Genomic DNA, 27,982 nt, shown 5'->3' on the forward strand with positions numbered 1-27,982 from the left:
GTTAGACCGATGTATCGGCTGCGTATTGGTATCGGCCGTACGGTGAGATCTGTTAGACCGACGTATCGGCTGCATATTGGTATCGGCGATACCTGGCCGTACGGTGAGACCTGTTAGACCGATGTATCGGCTGCATATTGGTATCGGCTGTACGGTGAGATCTGTTAGACCGACGTATCGGCTGCATATTGGTATCGGCCAAAATAAATGGCTTGTTAAAGTTACAGGAGTTTTTACTCTTTGGTGTCTGTGATATGTAAAATGTGAAAAGTAAGCTTACCATAATCGCAGTAAACATTATCATGTCCTTTTTTTTTAACCAGTCACTTTGTGTGTGTCACTGTGTCAGCTTACATTCTTTAATGTTACTTGCATTCCCTGGCACAAAAGGGGGAACGCCAAAAACAAAATGCTAACTTGCTAAACATTGTTGTTGACATCATGTGTGTCCTGTGTCTCTCAGGCCTTACATGGATGCAGTGGTTTCTCTAGTCACTCTCATGTTGGACACCGGACTGCCTTGTTTCAGGGGACAAACCATTAAACTCCTCAAGTAAGTATTACAATACAACTGTATGCGTGTGCATGTGCGTGTTTCTGTAGAGCGAATGGTTCACACACCTGTGATCAAAACAAATGGGAAGTTTAATCTGCTGGCAGCGTTGATGAAAGACTGATAAGAATCCAAGCCAGTGTTAATTTTGTTGACTTAGGCTAAAAGTCTAAGGTTTTTTATATTTATTCGACTAAGACTAGACTAAGACTCAAAAATGATGAAAAACGGCGCGCTATAGTATGCCGTACGATATGGGCTATAGCCCATGGTCCAAAATGAAGAGAAACGAGGCTAACTTTTTTTTTCAAAATTTCAAAAACATGGGCTATAACCCATCGTTTTTGTCATTTCATCATTTTTTTCAAATCCTCAAAAATGATGAAAAACGGCGTGCTATAGTATGCCGTACGATATGGGCTAAAGCCCATGGTCCAAAATGATGAGAAACGAGGCTAACTTTTTTTTTCAAAATTTCAAAAAACATGGGCTATAACCCATCGTTTTTGTCATTTCGTCATTTTTTTCAAATCCTCAAAAATGATGAAAAACGGCGCGCTATAGTATGCCATACGATATGGGCTATAGCCCATGATCCAAAATGATGAGAGACGAGGCTAACTTTTTTTTTCAAAATTTCAAAAACATGGGCTATAACCCATCGTTTTTGTCATTTCGTCATTTTTTTCAAATCCTCAAAAATGATGAAAAACGGCGCGCTATAGTATGCCGTACGATATGGGCTATAGCCCATGGTCCAAAATGATGAGAAACGATGCTAACTTTTTTTTTCAAAATTACAAAAAACATGGGCTATAACCCATCGTTTTTGTCATTTCGTCATTTTTTTCAAATCCTCAAAAATGATGAAAAACGGCGCGCTATAGTATGCCGTACGATATGGGCTATAGCCCATGGTCCAAAATGATGAGAAACGAGGCTAACTTTTTTTTTCAAAATTTAAAAAAACATGGGCTATAACCCATCGTTTTTGTCATTTTGTCATTTTTTTCAAATCCTCAAAAATGATGAAAAACGGCGCGCTATAGTATGCCGTACGATATGGGCTATAGCCCATGGTCCAAAATGATGAGAAACGAGGATAACTTTTTTTTTCAACATTTCAAAAAACATGGGCTATAACCCATCGTTTTTGTCATTTCGTAATTTTTTTCAAATCCTCAAAAATGATGAAAAACGGCGCGTTATAGTATGCCGTACGATATGGGCTATAGCCCATGGTCCAAAATGATGAGAAACGAGGCTAACTTTTTTTTTCAAATTTTCAAAAACATGGGCTATAACCCATCGTTTTTGTCATTTCATCATTTTTTTCAAATCCTCAAAAATGATGAAAAACGCCGCGCTATAGTATGCTGTACGATATGGGCTATAGCGCATGATCCAAAATGATGAGAAACGAGGCTAACTTTTTTTTTCAAAATTTCAAAAACATGGGCTATAACCCATCGTTTTTGTCATTTCGTCATTTTTTTCAAATCCTCAAAAATGATGAAAAACGGCGCGCTATAGTATGCCGTACGATATGGGCTATAGCCCATGGTCCAAAATGATGAGAAACGAGGCTAACTTTTTTTTTTCAAAATTTCAAAAAACATGGGCTATAACCCATCGTTTTTGTCATTTTGTCATTTTTTTCAAATCCTCAAAAATGATGAAAAACGGCGCGCTATATTATGCCGTACGATATGGGCTATAGCCCATGGTCCAAAATGATGAGAAACGAGGCTAACTTTATTTTCCAAAATTTCGAAAACATGGGCTATAACCCATCGTTTTTGTCATTTCGTCATTTTTTTCAAATCCTCAAAAATGATGAAAAACGGCGTGCTATAGTATGCCGTACGATATGGGCTAAAGCCCATGGTCCAAAATGATGAGAAACGAGGCTAACTTTTTTTTTCAAAATTTCAAAAAACATGGGCTATAACCCATCGTTTTTGTCATTTCGTCATTTTTTTCAAATCCTCAAAAATGATGAAAAACGGCGCGCTATAGTATGCCATACGATATGGGCTATAGCCCATGATCCAAAATGATGAGAGACGAGGCTAACTTTTTTTTTCAAAATTTCAAAAACATGGGCTATAACCCATCGTTTTTGTCATTTCGTCATTTTTTTCAAATCCTCAAAAATGATGAAAAACGGCGCGCTATAGTATGCCGTACGATATGGGCTATAGCCCATGGTCCAAAATGATGAGAAACGATGCTAACTTTTTTTTTCAAAATTACAAAAAACATGGGCTATAACCCATCGTTTTTGTCATTTCGTCATTTTTTTCAAATCCTCAAAAATGATGAAAAACGGCGCGCTATAGTATGCCGTACGATATGGGCTATAGCCCATGGTCCAAAATGATGAGAAACGAGGCTAACTTTTTTTTTCAAAATTTAAAAAAACATGGGCTATAACCCATCGTTTTTGTCATTTTGTCATTTTTTTCAAATCCTCAAAAATGATGAAAAACGGCGCGCTATAGTATGCCGTACGATATGGGCTATAGCCCATGGTCCAAAATGATGAGAAACGAGGATAACTTTTTTTTTCAACATTTCAAAAAACATGGGCTATAACCCATCGTTTTTGTCATTTCGTAATTTTTTTCAAATCCTCAAAAATGATGAAAAACGGCGCGTTATAGTATGCCGTACGATATGGGCTATAGCCCATGGTCCAAAATGATGAGAAACGAGGCTAACTTTTTTTTTCAAATTTTCAAAAACATGGGCTATAACCCATCGTTTTTGTCATTTCATCATTTTTTTCAAATCCTCAAAAATGATGAAAAACGCCGCGCTATAGTATGCTGTACGATATGGGCTATAGCGCATGATCCAAAATGATGAGAAACGAGGCTAACTTTTTTTTTCAAAATTTCAAAAACATGGGCTATAACCCATCGTTTTTGTCATTTCGTCATTTTTTTCAAATCCTCAAAAATGATGAAAAACGGCGCGCTATAGTATGCCGTACGATATGGGCTATAGCCCATGGTCCAAAATGATGAGAAACGAGGCTAACTTTTTTTTTTCAAAATTTCAAAAAACATGGGCTATAACCCATCGTTTTTGTCATTTTGTCATTTTTTTCAAATCCTCAAAAATGATGAAAAACGGCGCGCTATATTATGCCGTACGATATGGGCTATAGCCCATGGTCCAAAATGATGAGAAACGAGGCTAACTTTATTTTCCAAAATTTCGAAAACATGGGCTATAACCCATCGTTTTTGTCATTTCGTCATTTTTTTCAAATCCTCAAAAATGATGAAAAACGGCTCGCTATAGTATGCCGTACGATATGGGCTATAGCCCATGACCCAAAATGATGAGAAACGAGGATAACTTTTTTTTTCAACATTTCAAAAACATGGGCTATAACCCATCGTTTTTGTCATTTCGTCATTTTTTTCAAATCCTCAAAAATGATGAAAAACGGCGCGCTATAGTATGCCGTACGATATGGGCTATAGCCCATGATCCAATATGATGAGAAACGAGGCTAACTTTTTTTTTCAAAATTTAAAAAACATGGGCTATAACCCATCGTTTTTGTCATTTCGTCATTTTTTTCAAATCCTCAAAAATGATGAAAAACGGCGCGCTATAGTATGCCGTACGATATGGGCTATAGCCCATGGTCCAAAATGATGAGAAACGAGGCTAACTTTTTTTGCTGTAAAAATGAACACTGATCCAAGCGATAGTTGGAGCAGGAGCAACTTCTCTGTCTCTCTCTCACCAAAAAGTGGAAGAGCCAATCGGCGTCTGCGCTCATGGCCCTGTGATTGACGCACACGGATTGGCTCTTCCAACACGCGAACGCGTCTTGCACCGAGAATAGCAGACCCACAAGCTCAGTCTAGGCCGTTCTCTTCTCGGGACACGTGACATCATCGCGCGACAAAGTATAAATGGGGCTTTAGTGAACACAGACGAGATTATGTTTATTTTCCAGAGGACGGTTCAACCCTCAGATGAGTGAGAAGGAAGCGGCAGCCTACATCATCAAAATCATACAGAGCTGTTTCCTTAGCAGCAGGTAAGATACACAAGTCCTTTTATCTTTACTGAGTGAGTGTTCAATTTCACTGTTTCTGTTTAAGCTCCTATTACGGCAGTGAGCTGTGGCATTGACACTGGAATACTAAATATCAAACTCATGTGAAGTGAGGGGCGCTCTTATCATCATACATCATCTCATTCCGGCCAATCAGATTTTGCGTCCTCATCTTTGTCTTCAATGTTCGTGTTTATGCAATGTTTGTGTTTACACAAACACTCAAAGCTGGCCATTCATTATCAATGGCATTCATTGGTTGCGTTTACACAAACCCTCAAAGCTGAACATACACAACATATAGATATTTCCTGTCTTTAAGTAGGAGAAACAAAAACATAGTCATATTTTCTTTTTCTGAAGCTGCTTGCAGATTGGAAAACGGATGAGAAAATATTAGTTTTGCATTGTTTTTCCTTTCTTCAACAGGAGCAAAACGTACGACATGCTCCAGTATTACCAGAACCAGATTCCATACTGAAGATCTTCCGGGGGTAGTCCTCCTCCTCTCTACTAACCCTTCACACGCTGTACAGAACAAACAGAACAGGAACCGCACAGTTGTTTCTGGTCCAACGTTGGGAAGGTTCTTCTAAGTCGCAGAGTGCACAGTCAAATCATCATCCGTGTTTAACCCCAGTGGTCCATTTGGTACCGCTATTGGAGTTAGAAATGGATCAAAAACACAGACAATGTCAACTGCGTACTGGAGGTACTTTACAATGTCATCCTGGTCTTCCCGATTTAAAAAATAATAAAAAGGAAAAATAACCCTCACAAAATAGGACTAAATAACCACTGGTAAAATTGCGTTCAAACTGCCTCCTTACAATAATTTCACACTTTATCGCTGTTAATCTGACATTATCCTCCAGCGCAGTTTGATTGTTATGAAATTCTGTATAAAGTGTAGAGGATTAAAAGAAAAACAGGAAAAACAAAAAACAATCATGTTACGGGTGTAACTTGTAACATAATTCAAGTTTGTCAAAGAACCACTTGACTTGACTATCACGGAAAATATGTTTATTAAGTGATGTTTTCGCTGGTGATATTCTGATAGTAAGTCATTACTAGAGAGTGTTTGTTTTGTCTTTTTTTGTTTGTAAAAAGACGTTTTCAGGTGGTGCGGACACCGATCTTTGCACGATATCAGGAGAGAGAACAACCTCACAAAGAGCATTCATTTATCTCCTTACATTTTCATAAAGTTCTGTTTTCTTTTAGTGTATTATTATGTACTTCCAATTTCACTTGTTTTATATCCTGTATAGGCCTATCCTTGTTACTGAATTGAGGTCTCTCTCCTGAATGGACAAAATTGGTATCCCGATCTGAAAATGTTCTCTTTTACTAAAGAGTTGGAGAAATGGTCAGGACTATTGTTAACGAATAATCACTCTAAGGGGAGGAGAAGATCAAGTATTGAGGGTTTAAGTGGTTAACTGTCTGAAAATGCACATCATCAACGTGGATCTGCAACAGAACTTTATACAATACGTAGTGGGAGATCCCTGCATCATCTCTCGCTCATCCAAAGGGGTCCTTATTCTGAACAGTGTTGAAGACCACTGGCCTACACAGACAGACAGCTGTGTCACAGTTTAGGTAAGGTTGACCATGAGGCGACTAGTCGTTATTATATATATTTTTTGTTTGTTTAAAGCAGTTTCCAGTATATTGTTATTTATAATGATGCTGTCATTCACTTTTAAGCACTTTATATATAATATCATTGTATTACACTTAGAACCGGGGTCCCTCAGGGCTCTATGCTAGCGACTTGTCTGTTTTCGATCGACATCAGTGGTTTTCAACCCTTTTCATCATATCGAGGTCCATTTTTTTTTTCGCCATTTGAGCCACGGAACCACCATTTGATGAGATTTAATCTCTTGGACCCAAAAGTAAAGGATAGTTTATCGTTGGATAAGATGTTGTCCACAATTCCATGCTGTATTGGTACAATAGGAGAGATGAACATTTTACACTCAAGCGTTAAAGATCTACAAGCTTGAAAACCACTGATCGACATCAAATATCTTCGCAGGAAAATCTACAAGCTCACGATATGTCGCTTTTGGGTGTATAAGGAAATACTAAGCCTACCTAGCATATGTCCTTGTGGTATACCCCGGTCAACTACCTATATAGGATTTCAGTGGTTAATTATTATCTCCAATTTAGTAGAGTACACAATCAATTTTCTTCTTTCCAGTTTACATAAAGCATATTGATCAAATCAAATACAATTATTATATAATTTCTAATCGCATGACTATCAAAAGTTATCATGCCGCCTTTGTTTTGGTAACGATGGAACAAAACGTATTGTCGTTGTCGGGCGGAAACCTCTTATCTCCATATTCTCGTTTAGTTTTTATTAAACGAATGACCTACTACTTGATACCCGCTGAAACGCGCCGCGTCGATTTTGTCCACAATTCCATGCTGTGTTGATGATGGGTATATAGGGCTATAGTTGTCAGACCTCTCTCTAATGGAGATCCTTTAATAAACATAAACATGGGAGAGAAAACAGGCAAACGATCAAAATAACAATTCTTCTACATTCCCTATAGACTTATAGACAATAATGTAACTCTTTGAGAGTGTAAAATGTCCATTTGATTTCATTTTACACTCGAGAGTTAAAGATCTATAAGGATCCATTTATTTACCACCAACTCTCCATTTAGCTAGGGACCACCTGGAACCCCCTCAAGGACCACTGGTTGAAAACCACTGCTCTAGGCTGTTCTTGAAGGACGTCTTCTGACTGCGTTTGCGTCGCCATGGCAGCAGTCTGCTGTCTGTCTCCGCAGAACGTCGAAAACAACCCTTTAATAACACACCGTTTATTATGGAGAAAGATACAAGGTTTCTGTCTGACTGCGATGATTTCTACGTTAGAATGCTGACTGAAAACATAGACGGCTTTTTGGTTTTTGCTGATGTTGACTTTTGAAGTCAGACATATATCAGCCCCCCCCCCTGTCTGATGGTTGTTTCTGATAGAGCTGTGATCAAACCCCCCACCCCATTACAGCTACAGTATCACCCCATTAATCACGTCTGTGTGGGTGGAGATTATTTACAACAAAATAGACTAGGTCTTAACAGTATATACTTGATTTAAATGCACGCTGGTGTCACGCAGCGAAAATAGCAGATCTTCAAGCTGCGCTTGTCGATCGACCGGCTGTTTCTTTCGTATAGCCTACGACATTCAGGCAGGCTTTTAACTTTAATGTCTTTTAACCGTATACTGTAGGTCTGGTTTTTAGCTGATCATGAAAGAAAAGTTTATTTCGTCCGGATACGAGCGCTATTACATGTTTGCCGAACCCTTTACTATTATTATATCGGATGTTGTTTTAGAGACATTCCACTCTGTGCACAACAGAGACATTAATTATATTATCACTTCATGTCCAAATCTGTACTTGAAGCTCTGAGATTTGGGGGTTTTGTTCGTTTCTCTTGTTACTAAAAATGTATGACTATTATACCTAAAAGCCATTTCTCTTTAACTTTTGGCACAAACGGAAGAACAATAGTGTTATACTTGAGAACAACACAACCCTATGCAATATAACTGTATATGATCCATAATTATCCATGTGTGTAGTGTACAACAAATATGGTTTCTAAAGACTCATTTATGCTCTGTCGTGTCAAAAATAGCAGACCTAAAAGCTCACAACACCTCACATTCGTGACGTGTTGTGAGCTTGTAGGTCTGCTGTGTGACGGAAGTATAAAGCAGACTTTAGGTTTACTCAATCCTGTGTGAACCACTATAAATTCCCACATGTTTGTGAGTCTGTATGATCTTATTTAGAGGTGAACCCTTTAAAGGAGTAGTTCACAAAACAAAGACTATTTTTCTAAAGACTCAATGGAGGCTCTTTTGAGTCTCCTACCAGATACAATGCCGGACGTGCTGGTCATCAATTTATTGACTTAGGAATGTGACAAAACACAGAGAAAATCTCCATGACTTCAAGGCTTCTTGGGGTGTGTAATTGATAGAAAATATGTACTTTTTGGCGTGAACTACTCATTTAGGTATTCAAAACATATTTGAATTGCCTGTACAAAAGTACAAAGGGGGAGGTGGGAGGTGTTATTAGTTTACTACTGTATTCATTATCATGGTTGACATTTCTTGGTAAGATCACCCTCCCCCTAATTGACTACAGCAATACTGTATATTTCTAAGATTAAGATGTGTGTTGAACACCTAAATACTTTGTGCTCATTTGGTTGTGTACACTGTTTATGAGCGTGTGTGTGTTTATGTACCCGTGTGCACGTTCGTCTGTGATTATGGGTAAATGAACTTGCCCATTATTTCTGATAGTTACTGTAGTTGTGCGTGGGTGAGTTACATTACATACATTATACATTATGGCTGATCTATACGAGCTCACACCAGCTATGAGCTTGTATTCTTGTAGATCTGCTACTTGTGGTGCAGGGAGTTGGGACAGCCACGCACAACTACGTATAAATCAGATATCAGTCAGTTGTTTATAGAGAGTACTGTAACTGTACATGTTCTGGCATTCTTTTATTATGTCTTTAAATCTCTCACAGATTAAATGTGTTCACCTATTTTTGTCTGGCTCAAATCATTGCCTTTTACTACCTGCAGTGGTTCCCCTAAAATATGCGTTATAGCCCATCGGTTTTTTTGCGGAAATAGCAAATTGCGGAAATTATTGTGGAAATTGCGGAAATTTCCAATTTCCACAATTTTCAATTTCCGCAATTTCCGCAATAATTTCCGCAATTTCCAATTTGAAAATTGCAGGAAATAGCAAATTGCGGAAATTATTGCGGAAATTGCGGAAATTGAAAATTGCGGAAATAGCAAATTGCGGAAATTGCGGAAATTATTGCGGAAATTGAAAATTGCAAATTGCGGAAATTATTGCGGAAATTGTGGAAATTGAAAATTGCGGAAATAGCAAATTGCGGAAATTGCGGAAATTATTGTGGAAATTGCGGAAATTTTTGCACAAATTAAAAATTGCGGAATTGCAAATTGCGGAAATTGAAAATTGCGGAAATAGCAAATTGCGGAAATTGCGGAATTTTTAAAAATCCTCAAAAATGATGTGTAACGGCGTGTTATAGCATGCCGTGTTGTGTTTTAAATCCTCAACAATGATGAAGACTATTGCCTATATGACCTCTGAGACCATGGACCAATGAACCATGTAAATACAACAAATTGAGCAGGGCACTGCAGGGAGTTGCACCCCGTTCCGGTAAACCAGAAGTACGACACCAGTGCCTTAGTTTTTGTGTTGTCATTTACAGGTCCTTTCGTTGAAATGTAAATTTTACATTTCAACAGTAAAGTAATATATAAAGAAGAGAAACACAAAAGTACAAAAATAACATTTTCGAATTACCTGTATTTGCTTTGAGTTTTTTAACTTACTCTAACCATTATTTGACACTTTTGGTTGTTGAAAAACAGCTTCTAACCATTATTTGACACTTTTGGTTGTTTCAAAATTTCAAAAAACATGGGCTATAACCCATCGTTTTTTTCATTTTTTTTCAAATCCTCAAAAATGATGAAAAACTGCGTTTTGTTTCATAATACTGCAACTACAGAGGTGGCTCCACTCACACAAGCACACAGCATAAAAAGAAAGCTGAAAAAATATAATAAAATAAAATAAAATAGACCCAGCAGTTCATTGGGGAAGTCCAGTCCAAGTGCTTTCTACAGTTTCTGCCCCGTTGTCAGCTTGTCCATTATTTCCATAGAGTGACATCTGCTCTGTTCGTACAGATGTTGGTACAGCAGTGCACTCAAATCAAACAGAGAATCCTCCTCATGTCCAAACAGTAAAGGTGTTTACAGACTGCTGCGTTTTCGGACGCGAATATCGGATCAATATTTCTGGTCCGCCGTGACTGCTGTGCACCTTGTCCATAGCAGACCTGGCAAACGACATCTCCTAGAAAGCAAACACACAAGCAGGAAGTGAGCGGGAATACCAAATGCGACTGTCTCTCAAACCTTTTCAGGCCACAGCCCCCAAAAATAAATCAGACTTGAACTGGAAATCCCCTACCCTGAGGCACTACATTTAGTTTGACTCAGTTCCACAGATACATTTTATATTGTGAAAATAGTCGATCTGCAAGCTCACAAAACTTGTAGATAGACAATTTTCCCAATTATTTCCTCATTCTTACATGCCGGTAATATCTAATTTGTTTAAAATATATTTTTGGGGCTTTTTGTCTTTATTAATAGAGGAAAAAAGGAAAGAGACATACTGTAGGTGCGCGGACCGCTAGGCAGGGCATTTTTTTCATTTTAGAGGGTTTCAACTGTAGACCCTGTATACACTTATAGCCCATGTTTTTTGAAATTTTGAAAAAAAAAAGTTAGCCTCGTTTCTCATCATTTTGGACCGTGGGCTATAGCCCATGTCGTACGGCATACTATAGCGCGCAGTTTTTCATCATTTTTGAGGATTTGAAAAAAATGACGAAATGACAAAAACGATGGGTTATAGCCCATGTTTTTTGAAATTTTGAAAAAAAAAGTTAGCCTCGTTTCTCATCATTTTGGACCGTGGGCTATAGCCCATATCGTACGGCATACTATAGCGCGCAGTTTTTCATCATTTTTGAGGATTTGAAAAAAATGACGAAATGACAAAAACGATGGGTTATAGCCCATGTTTTTTGAAATTTTGAAAAAAAAAGTTAGCCTCGTTTCTCATCATTTTGGACCGTGGGCTATAGCCCATGTCGTACGGCATACTATAGCGCGCAGTTTTTCATCATTTTTGAGGATTTGAAAAAAATGACAAAATGACAAAAACGATGGGTTATAGCCCATGTTTTTTGAAATTAAAAAAAAAAAAGTTAGCCTCGTTTCTCATCATTTTGGACCGTGGGCTATAGCCCATGTCGTACGGCATACTATAGCGCGCAGTTTTTCATCATTTTTGAGGATTTGAAAAAAATGACAAAATGACAAAAACGATGGGTTATAGCCCATGTTTTTTGAAATTTTGAAAAAAAAAGTTAGCCTCGTTTCTCATCATTTTGGACCGTGGGCTATAGCCCATGTCGTACGGCATACTATAGCGCGCAGTTTTTCATCATTTTTGAGGATTTGAAAAAAATGACGAAATGACAAAAACGATGGGTTATAGCCCATGTTTTTTGAAATTTTGAAAAAAAAAGTTAGCCTCGTTTCTCATCATTTTGGACCGTGGGCTATAGCCCATGTCGTACGGCATACTATAGCGCGCAGTTTTTCATCATTTTTGAGGATTTGAAAAAAATGACGAAATGACAAAAACGATGGGTTATAGCCCATGTTTTTTGAAATTTTGGAAAAAAAAGTTAGCCTCGTTTCTCATCATTTTGGACAGTGGGCTATAGCCCATATCGTACGGCATACTATAGCGCGCAGTTTTTCATCATTTTTGAGGATTTGAAAAAAATGACGAAATGACAAAAACGATGGGTTATAGCCCATGTTTTTTGAAATTTTGAAAAAAAAAGTTAGCCTCGTTTCTCATCATTTTGAACCGTGGGCTATAGCCCATATCGTACGGCATACTATAGCGCGCAGTTTTTCATGATTTTTGAGGATTTGAAAAAAATGACGAAATGACAAAAACGATGGGTTATAAGCCCATGTTTTTTGAAATTTTGAAAAAAAAAGTTAGCCTCGTTTCTCATCATTTTGGACCGTGGGCTATAGCCCATGTCGTACGGCATACTATAGCGCGCAGTTTTTCATCATTTTTGAGGATTTGAAAAAAATGACGAAATGACAAAAACGATGGGTTATAGCCCATGTTTTTTGAAATTTTGAAAAAAAAAGTTAGCCTCGTTTCTCATCATTTTGGACCGTGGGCTATAGCCCATATCGTACGGCATACTATAGCGCGCAGTTTTTCATCATTTTTGAGGATTTGAAAAAAATGACGAAATGACAAAAACGATGGGTTATAGCCCATGTTTTTTGAAATTTTGAAAAAAAACGTTATTCTCGTTTCTCATCATTTTGGACCGTGGGCTATAGCCCATGTCGTACGGCATACTATAGCGAGCAGTTTTTCATCATTTTTGAGGATTTGAAAAAAATGACGAAATGACAAAAACGATGGGTTATAGGCACTTATACTGTCATCTGGGGGTCTCCCAAAGATCACTAGACTACTAGATACAGATGAGAATAACCTACATCCGAGTCCCCGTCCAGGGTGAGACTGGCCAGTTGGACAGCGGTCACAGTGATCTCCTGTCCCTTTATGTCCTCCACAGCCTGAGTCAGCAGCTCCTGCAAGCTGCCTGTCAGCTCCTGGAAGCCACACATCACCGCTGGCTGGATGGAGGAGGAGAAACAAACTGGTTCATCATGCTGTTTTGGAGTCTGGACAAATGTTAGCGCACGGATTAAACCAAGCAAAATAAGATATCAAGACTGGGGGAACAAAATGTTTTAAAGCAGCGCTAGCGTTTAGGAAACACTAGCACCGTTTCCTAAACAATTAGCACAATATGTAAAATGATGGATGTTTTAGTAATATTGTTCCTGCTGTTCTACATACTGCCAACCAGGTAAAGAAATCTATTAAGATTTTAAAATAATTACCGAAAATAGCCGATCTACAAGCACATTGAGAGCTTGTAGATCGGCTACTTTCTCTGCGCAATATGCTTCCATACATAGACATGCTTCTATGGAATCCAAATGAGTGAAATCAGCCGTGACTTTAATCCATGGGAACAGCTACTATACCAGAGTGGTATTGGTGTCCTTTTTCTTCTTCTTCTTCTTCTGTAGGCTTGACTTGAGTGGTCGGAGGACCTTGGCACAGTAACTGGCCACCCAGAAAACAATGCTCAAAGTCTGTGTGTGGAGGAAAACAGACAACTTAAGAACTTTACTAATTCCTATAATGGCTGATGGGAGTCTCTGCACGTTAAACAATAACACCAGGAAACAATAAAATACAAATAACTCTGATTAATCACAGTATGTGTAGTAAAAACCGACGTCTCACCTCAACAAAGAAAACAACGTTTTCTAATAAGGAGGGCTGCGTTTTTAATCTGTTGTCTTTCGTTTCCAATAGATCTCCTTTGGATTTATTCAATATTTCTGGGGACACAGGAATGGAGATATATAAGGAAAACAGACAAACATAATAATCACCCTGTACAGCTGGAATGCTAATGCTACAATTTGAGGGTATTAGGGAGGGATGGTAAAAAAAAGAAAAAACATCTGTAACCTTCCTAAATCATGATGATATAACGACATATTAACCACGGTCAATCTGGCATTCTTATTTTTGGGCATGTCGAAATGGACGATCAACGTCCATTGAGGTAGTTGGGGCAGTTGTGTTGCCTTTCCTATTTTTAACCTGTACAGCACTTTGGTCGATGACAGTCGTTTTTAAATGTGCTTTATAAATAAAGTTTTGATGTCGAAATGGACAATCTATCACAGTGGGTCTTAACCAGTGGTTACTTACCTTGAAGCTGTACTATTAATGATTTGAAACCGTTACAGATCTGGGTTTGAAGCTCTGACGACTCATCTGGAGAAAAGAAAACTGTTGTGTCAGAACTGTACAGTATATACAGTACAGTATATTTAAGGTTGGGTAAGTGAATGTATTTGGTTAAATAGCTCTATATTCTGTTACTCATTGCATTAAGTGTTTGTTCAGTAACAGGAGTCTCCATGTCTCTTCAGCTCTTTAACGACACAACGTTGGGCGATAACGTTACATGAACACAACAACATTTTTGGCCTCAGTGTGTGTGTGAGAGTGTGAGTGACAGTGTGTGAGTGTGTGTGAGAGAGAGAGAGAGAGAGAGAGAGAGAGAGCGAGAGAGAGAGAACTAAATACAGGGTGTCTCTTTCAGTGCGTTTTAACAGCAGGCGATAGCCAGACGAAGTGCATAATTTGTCTATGGGACCCGGCGACTACCGCCGATAACAGGCGAACGGCTGATAGTCAAAAGGTCGCCCGAAAAGATAAAAATAATTCATCTTTTCGTCCAATAGCAGGCAATTAGGCGATGTGTCGCCCGATGCTCACCCGCTGTTAAAACGCACTGTTTGTCTATGTACACCAGAGGATATAATTTATAATATAATTAAATAACATATTTTTTATATAAAAGTACAGTATATATCCAATGCTAGTATTTATTTATTTATCTATAGTTTTCTCAGATTAGTTACCGAGTCCGACGGTCTCCAGCTCCTGCAGGTGAACAGATAACTGGAGGGCAGCCAGCTGGCATTGACAGCTCCCGCTGGACAGGGCTGAGGCCAGGCGCGTGGAGGGAGGGCCCAGGAATGGATACTGCATCGTAGCAAATAGCATATTAGTAAGAATAGCAGTGTCTGTTACACACACACACACACACAGCTTGTGAAAGATGATATCGTCGCTGTCAGGCAGAAACCTTCTATTTCCATATAATTATACTTTTGGTGTTTTTTGTTTTGTAAATTAACGCGCTACTTGATCATACTGCAGCGTCACACAAAAGCATCAAAAGTAGCAGATCCGCAAGCTAACGCAAACTTTTTTAGAATAATCCTGAAAAGTAACAGTTTTGGCATTACAGTTTCCACCCGACATAGATGATATGCATAATTTAAACTTGGTTGAGCCACCGAACATAGCACATTTACAAGCCTCACAGCTCACTAGATCAGCTATTCCGCAAACCAAGTATATAAATGAAGACATAATTTCAGTCTTATTCAAAAAAGAAATCACACCCGTGTGAAGTGAGGGTCACTCTTATCATTATACATCATCTCAATCACAATTTGCATTCTCACTTTATTTATTTTTTATATATTTTTTTTATCCCACGATTTTGTAACCCATTTTTCACCCCTGTGTCACCCCTGTGTCAATCATCTAATGTGATCCCCTCCGCAAACTGGGGAGAGCAACGGACTTAACTCATGCTTCCTTCATGCTTGAGTGTCCAAGTTGCTCCTTTACACCTGACAGGGGGGGGGGGGAGTTTCCCTGGTTGGACGTAGCGCGTGGAAGGAACACGTTATTCCAACCAGTTCCTTTCCCCTCCATCAGGCGCCCCGGCTGGCCAGGGGGAGGTAGTTTAGAGACCAGGATTACTGCATGTTTTTGTGAGGGTACCTACCCTAGGGGACACGGGGAGAATATGCAAACTCCACACAGAAAGGCCCTTTCGCCAACCCCGCCTTCGGGTATGGGCACTGATGACGCGGAGGAGGAAACACGCCGCCAGCACCCACAGCGCCCCGAGCGGGAATCGAACCCAGGACCTTCTAGCTGTGAGGCGACAGCACTACCAACTGTGCTACCGTGCCCGATGCATTCTGACTTTTTATCCTCAATACGTACTTTGCTCAGCCAATCAAATCATCGCTATGGGGTACAGACACAAAGCTGGGCATAGGAGGGGCTAGCCTAGCGCCCCTCAAAAACAAAAACATACTTGTGTGCATTTCTTTGATAAGTGCGTTGCGGTCTGCAGAGTCTGCTCCAGCTGGGAGAGCAAGCTGCCGAGCAGCGAGGCCTTGTCTCCCACTCCGTTCTCGTTGGCCGTATCCGAGTTCTGCTGTTGTGAAGAAGGGGGGGCGTGTCCGAGCAGGGCCAATGAGGCGAGGAGGCGGAGCGTCAGGGAGCGTATCCTGAGCCACACAGACTCCTCCTCCAGAGACAGGCGCCTGTGCTCCTCGGTTAAAGCTCTGTCCGTGGAATAAAGCAAAAAACTGATTGTAGATCTTCAACGAGGAGGTTGGGTTTAGAAGGATAAAACAGCAGACCAAGTACAGAGCCAGAGGTGAAGCATAATAAATAGTGTTGGTAAGATTTCTGAAAACACACATTAACATGAATCCAGCACATTCATAGAAAAGATAGCACGTAAAGAAACAAAAGAACCACTGATGATAATGCTGTCAACCAAGTCTATGAAAACGACCTATTCAAAATGTTATACAGTGTGTGTGTGTGTGTGTGTGTGTGTGTGTGTGTGTGTGTGTGTGTGTGTGTGTGTGTGTGTGTATACATATACGTGTGTGTGTGTGTGTGTGTGTATATATATCACCCATTCTTGAGATAAGGGACAAAACTTTTTTCAAACTGGATTTTTTTTTTTTTTAAGATACATTCAAATCAAATAGATGTATTTGTAGACACAGGTCTCAACTACCAATCTTGAGAAGGAACAGGTTTTTCGCATAACATTTCTTTCTAAAATGGGACATTTATGCACTTAATACCTGATTCATGTCAACTCCGTCAGACACACTAAAATCCCTTTTAATTGAATTTTATCATTTCAACAATAATATAAAGTCCTCAGTTATCTTATAATGGCTTTCAGTAATCAAGTTAAGTAATACAAATCTTTTAATATTATTTTGTTCCAATATCACACTATTATGAAATATCCAATTTCTCAAAACCGTCATTTCAACCTTTATTTTCAATATTAGAACATGAAAACCATGTAAAAAAAGAAAAAAATCATCATTACGTATCATTTCAGTTGGTGTTTCAATACATAAGCACAAAAGATTTGACAGCGAATTTTCTATTTCTTTGGAAATTAACAAAAACATCACGGGACGAACGTCTGACGGAGTTGACGAACATCTGACGGAGTTGACAAGTTTAACTGATTTAGGTTCTAGACCACCTAGGATCTTGATTCTGGTGACTAATCCCACATTTTCAAGGATGAGGAATACAGTGGTACTATTTAGATTTGCCCTGTGAACATGGCAGCCATTTTTCAAAATGGCCGCCAACTTTCTGTTATTTCCCAATAACTCAAGTTCTACACCACCTAGGATCTTGATTCTGGTGACTAATCATACATTTTCAAGGATGTGGGATACATTGGTACTATTTAGATTTGTCCTGTGACCATGGTAGACATTTTTCAAAATGGCCGCCAACTTTCTGTTATTTCCCAATAACTCAAGTTCTACACCACCTAGGATCTTGATTCTGGTGACTAATCATACATTTTCAAGGGTGAGGAATACAGTTGTACTATTTAGATTTATCCTGTGACCATGGATGGTAGACATTTAAAAAAATGGTGGACCTGCTATTATTTTACCAATTTACTCAGGGAATATTATCAGAATAATATAAAATCTGTGAATACATTTCTTACCAAGAATTTTCTTCACCAATGTTTGTAAAGGTGTCTACTAACATATCCCACATTGGTTTCTATTTGACCACCCTAGGGGCATGTTTGACAGCTGCTGAAAGTTGGGTACCATCAACAAACAATATAAGGCTAAATGTTTTAAATTTCATTATGCTTTAAGTAGCATGTGGCATGTCAAACTAGGGGCTTTTCATGATTCTGGATCCATTCCAAGCATTAGTTTTGCACAAAAAACACTACGTTGGCTAAAAACGGCCATAGCCATCATCACAGATGTGATGAGGTCAGCACATGTCGGCACATTTGGGCAAGTGGCTATGGCCAAACTAGGGGGTCTATGGCCAAACTAGGGGTCAAACTCCTTGGGCTAAATTCGGTGAGGTGAACAGTGAGCAGTGAACAGTGAGCGAAAGACTGAAGACAGAAGATTTGGCTTCAGGACCATCAGGCAGGATGTGCAGACACTGAAGGCATCAGTGTCTTTCTCTGTGTCCCCAGCATGTCAACCAAAGCAATGTTACCAAATCAAAGGAGCCTTCACCTCATGTCACCTGGGGCTGGGTGAGCAATCGTATCCTGTATCTAAACTCACAACTAAATACAGACACTTGGCCAGACTGCCGTTTGAAAGGGTCAAACCCCTCATCCTGATTGGGGAAGACCACCCCACCTAATCACACCAACCGAACAAGTGAGGTTGGGGCCTCCAGGTGGGCCAGCAGCCATCTGCACAAGACTGGGCTGGACCCTGCAGGAAAGCAATCTCCAGCCAAGACAATGTAAGTTGACTATAACAGAGCCCCAGAACACAGAGCTCAGGAGAAGGATGGAGAAACACTGGCAGGAGGCCACCAAGATACAATGCCCCAGAGACCCAGAGTGTGCCACCACTGGCAATAAGGAGATCAACTGCTGCAGCAAAGATGTCATGAAAGGCAAGTCTCCACCAAAAAAAACCCTGAACCTAATCGGGGTGTCAAGAGACCAAAGTTTCTCCCCCACAGTTCCCTGCAGTGGCCAGTGAAGTCAAACTGTGCATCTGTACCTGAAAGGGGCAAGTCAAAGGCCAGAAAGCCCACCTCCTTTTAATGTCCTGTCAGTAGAAACTCAACCTGCACCTGAAATAAGCCCTTACCTCTCCCAGAGAAAGATCATCCTTGAAAATGTAATGATTAGTCGCCATAATCAAGATCCTTGGTGGTCTAAAACTTGAGTTATTGGTAAAATAACAGCAGGTTGGTGGTCATTTTGAAAAACAATGGCTGCCATGGTCACAGGACAAATCTAAATAGTACCACTGTATTTCTCATCTTTTAAAATGTATGATTAGTCGCCAAAATCAAGATCCTAGGTGGTCTAAAACTTGAGTTATTGTAAAATAACAGCAGGTGGCGGCCATTTTGAAAAAAGAATGGCTGCTATGGTCACAGGACAAATCTAAATATTACCAATGTACCCCACATCCTTGAAAATGTATGATTAGTCACCAGAATCAAGATCCTAGGTGGTGTAGAACTTGAGTTATTGTAAAATAACAGCAGGTGGCGGCCATTTTGAAAAATGGCTGCCATGGTCACAGGGAAAGTCTAAATTGTACCACTGTATCCCTCATCCTTGAAAATGAGGTCTTAGTCACCAGAATCAAGATCCTAGGTGGTGTAGAACTTGAGTTATTGTAAAATAACATCAGGTGGCGGCTCTTTTGTAATATGGCTGCCATGGTCACCACGAGACAAATCTGTGATGGCCCCATAGCCAAAAATGTTCCTTAAGGCATGCTCTAACTGTGTGCCAAATTAGAATACTGCCCATTATTCAAAAACAATAATTTTATTGTTTTAGGAACACTTTTGTCAACTCCGTCAGATACACGTCAACTCCGTCAGACACAAAATCTGACGGAGTTGACGTCTGACGGAGTTGACAAAATGGTATTTGTTTTCATCTTAACCCTCTTTAGTACAATGTAGCCATTTTGTTTTTGCTTAATTTTGTTAGCTAAACCTAACCCCTAAACTAAAATAATAAACATTATTTTTGAATTCTTAACAAAGATCATAATAATGTCCTGACGGAGTTGACATGTAAAAGCTGTGACCACATTGTTATCAACATTGTTTGTTTAAAATATCAAACAATTGAATGCTTGTCAGACCAGGTACTCCACTGTTGCAACAAATATAAATGGGACTTGGAAAAGGAGTCTTCAGGCTAAATCTGTCGACAATATTTTCTGATTAATTTAAGACTTTTAAAAAAACCTGACGGAGTTGACGGAGACGTGGGACGAACATTTGATATGAGATATTTAATAGAAAATATGAATTAAAATTAACTGTGTATATTATTTGCTATGTTGTTGACAATCTACTTTAATTTAGTATGTATATTTATGTGATTGTGACAGTATTAGACACTTTTTTGGCAGTTTGAAATTGTGGCCACTTGCTGGGGACAGGCTAAATACAGGCCTTTTTGGGTACAGGGCCTGCTTTTAACTAATTCAGATGGAATATGAAAACAATTATAATGAAATTAAGGGCATAATAATACACAACTGTATTACACTTAACTTTGCAAGTGCTTTTATTTTTATGAATTAATTTATTTTTTACATAAAATAAGGCTCTTATGTGTGGGACATGTTTTTTCCACTTTTGTCCCTCATCTCAAGAATGAGTGATATATATATATATATATAATGTGTGTGTGTGTGTGTGTGTGTGTGTGTGTGTGTGTGTGTGGGAGGCTGACAATTTACCCCAGGCGTTGAAGACCCCTGGGGATAATTGTGTGAATGATGTGACAATACATTTTTCAATAAAGTTTTCAACCAGTGGTCCAGGGTTCCTGGTGGTCACGAGCTAAATGATGGAGAGTTGATAACAAAAGAAGACCCTTATAGATCTTTAACTCTTGAGTGTGTAAAATGAAACCCTTATGCTTATGGGTCCATTTGGTTTCAAGAGTTACATTTTTGTTAGAAATCACTTAAATTTACAAGAAATCTACACAATTAGAGAATGTAGAGAATTTGATATTTTGATCAACGTTTTCCTGTTATCCTAATGGTACAAACATCAATACAGCATGGAATTGTTCACAAACGTATCCAACGATAACAAAATATTCTTTAGTTTTGGGTCTGCGAGGCTAAATCTGAAATGGTGGTCCGTGGCTCAAATGCTGAATAAATAAGAGCGTCTCTTGATATGAAAAAAAGTTGAAAACCACTGGTCTACAGTATGTACGCACCGGGTCTGAGGGTCCCAGCTGGTGCAGACGGTCAGGTCTCTGTTGTCTCTCATACGAGCCCAGGGAATGTCATCCTCCTCTGGACACAAACCCATGGCCTTTACACTCTCCTCCAAACTCAACACACTGGCCAGAGCCACAGAACACAGAGGTTAGCAATCCTTTACGTGCAAAGTGTTCATGTGTTGATTGAGTGTTCTGTTGTGTACAAGTGGTGGAAAAAGTACTCCATTTGTTTTACTTAAGTATAAGCACTCATTATGCAGAAAGTCTATGAAAACAGTAGTATGAAAACAGCAGATCAGTTAACGTGTCACGATTTTCAAATGGTAGACTGAACTGAAGTGGTTAATCTATGTTTTTTAATAATAATAAAATCTATAACAAATGTTTGCAAATAATTGTAGTGGAGTAAAAGTACAATATTTTCCACTCACATGTCTGCTTCTAGGATGAGGTCCAGCAGCATCCTCTCTGTGCGCACCTGGGCAAAGTGCAGTGATTGGTTGAGCCTGGTCCTGAGCGCAATGAACTCTGGGATTTTCTCAAATGCTCCATACTTGTACGCCTGGATGATATACTCTGAGGTCTAATTGGAAAAGGTGAAGGAAGCAAAGAGACTTCAGACAGGAAGACTTAACAAAGTGGGACATTAATGATGAAGACATAAGTAGAACAAATTGTTCAGACAGCCCCAAATCACATTTTTGGCCTATATCCAGATTGGAACCAAATTGGTTTCATCAAATCTGAGGAGCAACAAATCCACACGCTAATCCAATTGGACACACACTCCTCTTAGGTGGTTAGAAATAAAATTAAAATGTGATTTCATCTCTTTCTGGTGGAAACCTATTGTCCAAACTTTTTACTTTTCAGGATTCAAATTCAAAGTAGCAAAAGTAGCAGATCTACAAGCTCAAAGCACGTTGGTTTGTGCTGCGCTTCGAGCATGCAGATCTGCTACTTTTGTGTGATGCTGTAGTTGTAGAAGGATGAAGTAGAGTGTTAATTTACGGAAAAACACACAAAAAGTTAAAATATGGGGATTAGAGGTTTCTGCCAGACCACAACCATTCCTAAACAAGTGTCTCAGTCTGTGGACACTGAAGCCTGATTTAGACTTTGTTGTACGATGGTGTCACAAGCCAAAAATAACCAATGTACAAGCTCACAACCCATGGCATGGTGACGCGTTGTGACTAGTGAGCTTGTAGATCTGTCGGTTTTTTTGCCAAGCGACGCGGTCGTACAGCAGAGGATAAATGAAGCGTTACTCACGCCTATGTCATCATTACATCATTACCGCCGTAACCAATGCAGATTATAGGTCGGCGACGTATGAATACAGAAACTTGATCTGACGATCACCTGCAAATAACAGTGTGGACAGTCAATCCTATATCTCCAATTTGATTATGTCATTATTTGGATTTGCCTGCAGTCCGAACAAAACCTAAGAATCAATATACCAGTATTACTAGTATGTAGACATTTGGTGGACTTACATCTTTTTGGTTCGAGTGGAAAAACCTGAGGGAGAAATTACACGACTGGGAGGCAGCAGCAAACTGACCCAGAGACTCTGCATAGCGCGTCAACACATACCTGGGGGCAAGAAAGAGAACAATGTATCCAAATATATCCTGAATTATTATTTTAAATCTAAAAGCTTTCCTTTTCCTCCCCAATGTAGTCAATTATTTCCTCCCCCCCACACATTTGTGGACTGCCGTGGTATCCTAGTGACTGGCCTGCCAGTGAGGGTCCATGTGGTTCCATTTGTACACTCTCAAGAGTTACTACAGACCAGTGAGGGTCCATGTGGTTCCATTTGTACACTCTCAAGAGTTACTACAGACCAGTGAGGGTCCATGTGGTTCCATTTGTACACTCTCAAGAGTTACTACAGACCCGTACAGGGCCATTTGGAACCAACTTTGACTGGTGTAGCAGAGTGTTTCTAGTGAGCCAACATGCACAATAGCAGCACCCTGACTCTGTATGACCAGAATGGAACAGAGCCTTCATTAGTATCATCGGTAACACCTGTGAAGGAAGTAGGGAAGGGGCCCACGGCGTGTGTTCGCATAGACTGTGGATTGAAAAACCCAGACAGATTGTGGTGGGCAACTACTTGGCTATTCTTTATGACCAATGGCAATGCAACCAATTCTGTACGGGAACCCCTTTTGGTGTTTTAACTATTGAAAAATAGCAGATCTACAAGCTCATAGCATGCCACTCGGTGGCGTGCTATGAGCTTGTAGGTCTGCTATTTTTGAAAAATCGTGAAAATGCGGCAAAAATCAAAAACATATATTCTTTCAGAAGACTTTTTTAATTTTATTTCGACGTCAGGCCTAAATGGGTCAAGAATGAATTTGAGTTGCAGGGACTGACCCGATGGTGTCGTGTTGTACATGTTTAGCATCCAGACTGGAGTACAGGTCCACCACAGGCTCGAAGGCTCCCAGGTGACAGTATAGGAGCAGCAGCAACAACTTGAACTGGGCATTTGAGGGGCTGTGAGACAGACCCTCATGGAGGAGACCCAGACCCTGCCACACCATGCTTACGTCCCCTGCAAAACACATCACTAAACCTTGTTAGTTATTCATTTAGTTTTGTCCATTTAACACAACATTGATATATACATAAATCTGCTACTTTGTTAGTGGCCTAAAATGGAGTTAGGTGGTTTTCTACTGACAGCGAATTATACAAAGACTTATAAAGAGCAGAGAAAGAGTGCTGAGAGAGATAGAGAAAGAGGGGGGGGGGGGGTGAGACTTACCCGTGTCTGTCCAGAGGTCAACGTATACATGAGCTGCCATGAGACAATACATATCTGAGAACTGCAGCTCCGTCTTCAGAGCCGTCTCTCCTAGTGGACGTGGATATACATTTATGTTTTATATACAACCAGAAGTAAAACCTCACAACTGAAAGACTTTGTCAGACACACACGCACGCTGAGTTTCATAAACAATATCGTTGTCGGGCAGAAACCTCTTATCTCCATAGTTTAACGCCCTTGATCAAACTACAGCATCACACAAAAGCATCAAAAGTAGATCTACAAGCTGGAAACGTGGCGCTAATAACCGAAAATAGACACATTGTAAGCTTGAAATGCTGTGAGCTGCGTTCACACGGGCAGATATAAAGATGCAGTCTACCATTAATTTTCAATGGAAGCCAGCGACATGACGATACAAAGATACATCCAACGTCTGTAGCTGCTGCAAAAGATACAACAGCTACAAAAAAGATTGAGCTGGTTGCAACTTCAGCTACAATGATACAAAGCTATCTGCCAATGTGAACGCAGCATAAGATTCGGTGCGTGACACAGACATGCTGACTTCTTATGGAATCCAAATGACTGAAATTCATCATGAAATTCATCCATGTCAAGAAAACATTTAATTAAATTCTGCGCAACTTTGAAAGAGAGTAACCTCTCTTACCAAACTGTAACCCGTGACGATAATGAGCTTTAAGTTCTCTGATGAGCCGCAGTTTTCCTTCTACGTCCAGCAGGTGGTGCAGTCCGAGTGCGCGGCTCAGCTGACACACACATAAATGTCTCTGTAGAATTTTGGTGTCGCCTGGAAATGCGAAGCCTCCCTCACCCTCCTCCTCGCCCAATGGAACCGCTTCTCCCAGGCGGTTAATAAACTGAAAGAAACATTACATGGAGAAAATAAGAAACGCAGAGTGATAGTTAGTTCACAGTTCTCTGAAAAAAGGTTTTCAGTGGTCCTCAAACTTTTTCATGTCAAGTCCTCTCAAAATTATAATGATAAATGACCATGATAAATTAGCGCAAATCTTCAAGATTTTACAAACAAATAGCAGATCCACAAGCTTATAGCACGACACGAATGACGTACTATGAGGTTCTATATCTGCTATTTTTGAATAGCCAAAGAAATTAAATGACACAGATGCTTTGCCAGTTTAATCTCGTACAATGCGCTGATAATGTACACAGTATATACCTAATGCTATGCTCATGGACTTTACTGTATGTCTAACCTCAAGTGCATAATTGTGATGATATGCTGTGTACAGTATATATGAAGATATTTTGTTAGATTTTTCCTTCTTCCCCTTGCTCCACGTCTCCCCGCATTTTTCCCTACTTGCACAAAAACGAATTGATTGTATTGATTACACACACACACACACACACACACACACACACACACACACACACACACACACACTTTACCTGAACGTGATGGTCAGGACACAGCAGATGCAGGTATATTTTCAGGTCAGTGATGCAGCAGGGTTTGTCTCCAAACTTCCCAAAGAACTCCACCATCAGCTCTAAGGGCTCACCTGCACATATAAACAAAAGTGTCAATCCAACGCACAGACCACCACATATGATCATGGTGTTTATGATAGAGGGCACTCTTCCCACAACATGTGAGTCAACGTCATCACAACATTTCCAAGCCCGTTGATCGTAATATACAAGGATATATACAAATAAATGCGTTATGTCTGCACTACTCTTCAACCTGGTCATAGACTGGGTTATGAGAAGAACCACCGAAGACATTCCAAGAGGCATCAGATGGACCCTCTTCTCACAATTGGAAGATCTCGACTTTGCAGATGACTTGACTCTGTTCTCCCACACACACCAACAGTTGCAAGAGAAAACAAGTCGCCTGAACACTTTTGCAAAGCAAATAGGTCTGAAGATCAACCAGAAGAAGACAGAACTGATGGTGCTCAACATCCCAAACCCCACACCAGTACACATAGAAGGAATAAACCTACCCACAACAGAACATTTCACCTACGGTACTTAGGCAGCGTAGTAAGTCATGATGGAGGGATTGGAGGCGCAGGTAGCGACATCACAAGCAGGATCAGCAAGGCCAGAAACACCTTACAGAGGCCTAACAACGTCTGGAAGTCGGCCCAGTACAGCACCAACACCAAACTTAGACTGTACCAGAGCTGTGTCCTGTCTACCCTGCTATACGGTTCTGAATGTTGGAGAACGACAGAAAATGATCTACACAAACTGTCAACCTTCCACACCAAAAGCTTAAGGAAAATCCAGCGAATATTCTGGCCCAAAACCATCTCCAACCAACACCTTCTTGATATGTGTAAACAAGAAAACATGGATACCATCCTTATGAGAAGGTGGTGGAAATGGATTGGGCATGTAATACGTAGAGAACAAGGCAACATCACCAAAACTGCACTTCACTGGACACCAGAGGGCAAACGCAAAAGAGGCCGACCCAAGAACACCTGGCGTAGGACAGTGGAGGGAGAGCTGAAGACCCTGCATCACACCTGGGAATCTATAAAGATGCTGGCCCAGGACAGACTGAAGTGGAGATCCTTTGTTGCTGCCCTACATGCCAGCCGGCATAAAGGGCAGTAAGTAAGTAAGTAAATACAAATAAAAATGTCTCTGCTTTCCTGTTGCTATACAGCAATTTTGGTGAAAACAAGCTACATTCAACTGCCAATAACTAGAGGCAACAGAGCATTAATTTGCGATGGCACACTTTTCCCCCCCTATGACAGCAGAGACTCGCCTCCGTCTTGAGACACTCGTGTGTCGATCGTCGTGGGGCAACATGCCAAGGGGGGCAACAAAATGTGCCAAAAAGTGTCGACCCTGATAACAGTTTTCTCCGCGGCTCTGCCACGTAACAAGCGGCTGTGTGTGCGTCCTCACAAACATAGCCGATCTGAATGAGGAAACGCAGCGTTCTCATCAGGAGGGGCAACCAAAGGAATTTGACAGAATTTTTAAACATTGTTACAAAGTGTGTGTTTGTTTGTACCTAGCTGGCTGGCTTCAGGACAGCCCCTCTCTCTCAATCTGTGTATGAGTTCAAGACGGGCTAGATAAGGGCCTCTGAGCTGACGGGATTCTTTGGTGTCCTCCCCCTTAATCCTCTCTTCCACAAAAGTCATCACTTCGGCCACAGAGTAATGCACCGTGCCCTCTATGGACCTGCAGAGAAAAAGAGAGACGTGCACGTAGTTGTGTTGTCAGAAAAATAGTGGTTCTCAAACTTTTTCATGTCAAGGAGCCCCAAATTGACATTTATAAGCCTGCGAACCCCCATTTGTACAGCTTTAGCAGTGTTTTTCAACCCTTTTCATATCAAGGACCCCCAGTTTGACATGCATTAAGCTACGGGCGCCAATTTAACGGCATTCCTGGGCCCCGAATTTATATTGTAAAAACCTGTGTTAATTTAACTCTGAGTGTACAAATGGAACCACATGAACCCATGCCCAACCTAATGGAATAATTTGATTCTACTCACTGGTCTCCTTCGCCTGGGGGGTTCCATGACTGGTCAATGAGTTGGAAGAGAGCGTCAAAGTACATAGGATAAAACTGCCAATCATCTGGACTGAATAGGGAGACAGATGGAGAGATACAAGTGTTGGTAAAATATACATTATCTGTCATAATGGATACAGCATATCCGTGGTGGGTGTATAGTATACGATACGTAGTTGCTCGGTTATAGACTTACTTCTTCAATAATAGCTTGTGGGCCAGAGCGTTACACTCAGGCCAGCGCTGTAGTCGCTCATAAAGCATCATACACTTCTTCTCTCTACTCTGTAGCTCACTGGTCAGTTTCTCTATGGGAAGAAGATAAGACACACTGGTCAGTTTCTCTATGGGAAGACGCATACGACACATGAGGAAGGCATACTGTATAAGATAGACAAAGTTGAGGATTCATTAGAAGCATGGTATTTCATTGGTTTCGTGAGAATGACCCTACTAGTCCTACATACTTACACCTAGCAACCCCATTCTAGCCTACTTAGGTTCATCTTACGGTGGACATATTTGCCTG

At 40.1% G+C, this 27,982-nt stretch overlaps 2 protein-coding genes across 3 annotated transcripts in view; one reads left to right on the forward strand and one right to left on the reverse strand.

The window, feature by feature from the left end:
• Positions 1-5,509, forward strand: part of pi4kaa (phosphatidylinositol 4-kinase, catalytic, alpha a) — a 54,751-nt gene extending 49,242 nt beyond the window's left edge. For both annotated transcript variants that reach the window (XM_080755893.1, XM_080755894.1), the window contains exons 52-54: positions 464-553; positions 4,536-4,619; positions 5,067-5,509. In XM_080755893.1, coding sequence (XP_080612019.1) covers positions 464-553; positions 4,536-4,619; positions 5,067-5,118 — 226 coding nt within the window. In that variant the 3' untranslated portion in view covers positions 5,119-5,509. The remainder of the gene's footprint in view (positions 1-463; positions 554-4,535; positions 4,620-5,066) is intronic.
• Positions 5,510-12,846: 7,337 nt separating this feature from the next.
• Positions 12,847-27,822, reverse strand: LOC308309701 (N-alpha-acetyltransferase 25, NatB auxiliary subunit-like; the record flags this gene model as incomplete). The annotated part of the gene is made up of 16 exons (XM_080755618.1): positions 12,847-13,020; positions 13,438-13,548; positions 13,703-13,800; positions 14,180-14,245; positions 14,899-15,022; positions 16,158-16,410; positions 21,108-21,233; positions 21,545-21,696; positions 22,616-22,715; positions 23,511-23,691; positions 23,905-23,994; positions 24,581-24,791; positions 25,348-25,460; positions 26,942-27,114; positions 27,434-27,523; positions 27,650-27,822. The coding sequence occupies 16 exons, from the start codon at positions 27,820-27,822 to the stop codon at positions 12,847-12,849; spliced, it is 2,235 nt and encodes a 744-aa protein (XP_080611744.1).
• Positions 27,823-27,982: the final 160 nt, after the last annotated feature.

Source organism: Protomyctophum bolini (genome assembly GCF_963924005.1).
Source record: "Protomyctophum bolini genome assembly, chromosome: 22".
Lineage (NCBI taxonomy): Eukaryota > Metazoa > Chordata > Actinopteri > Myctophiformes > Myctophidae > Protomyctophum > Protomyctophum bolini.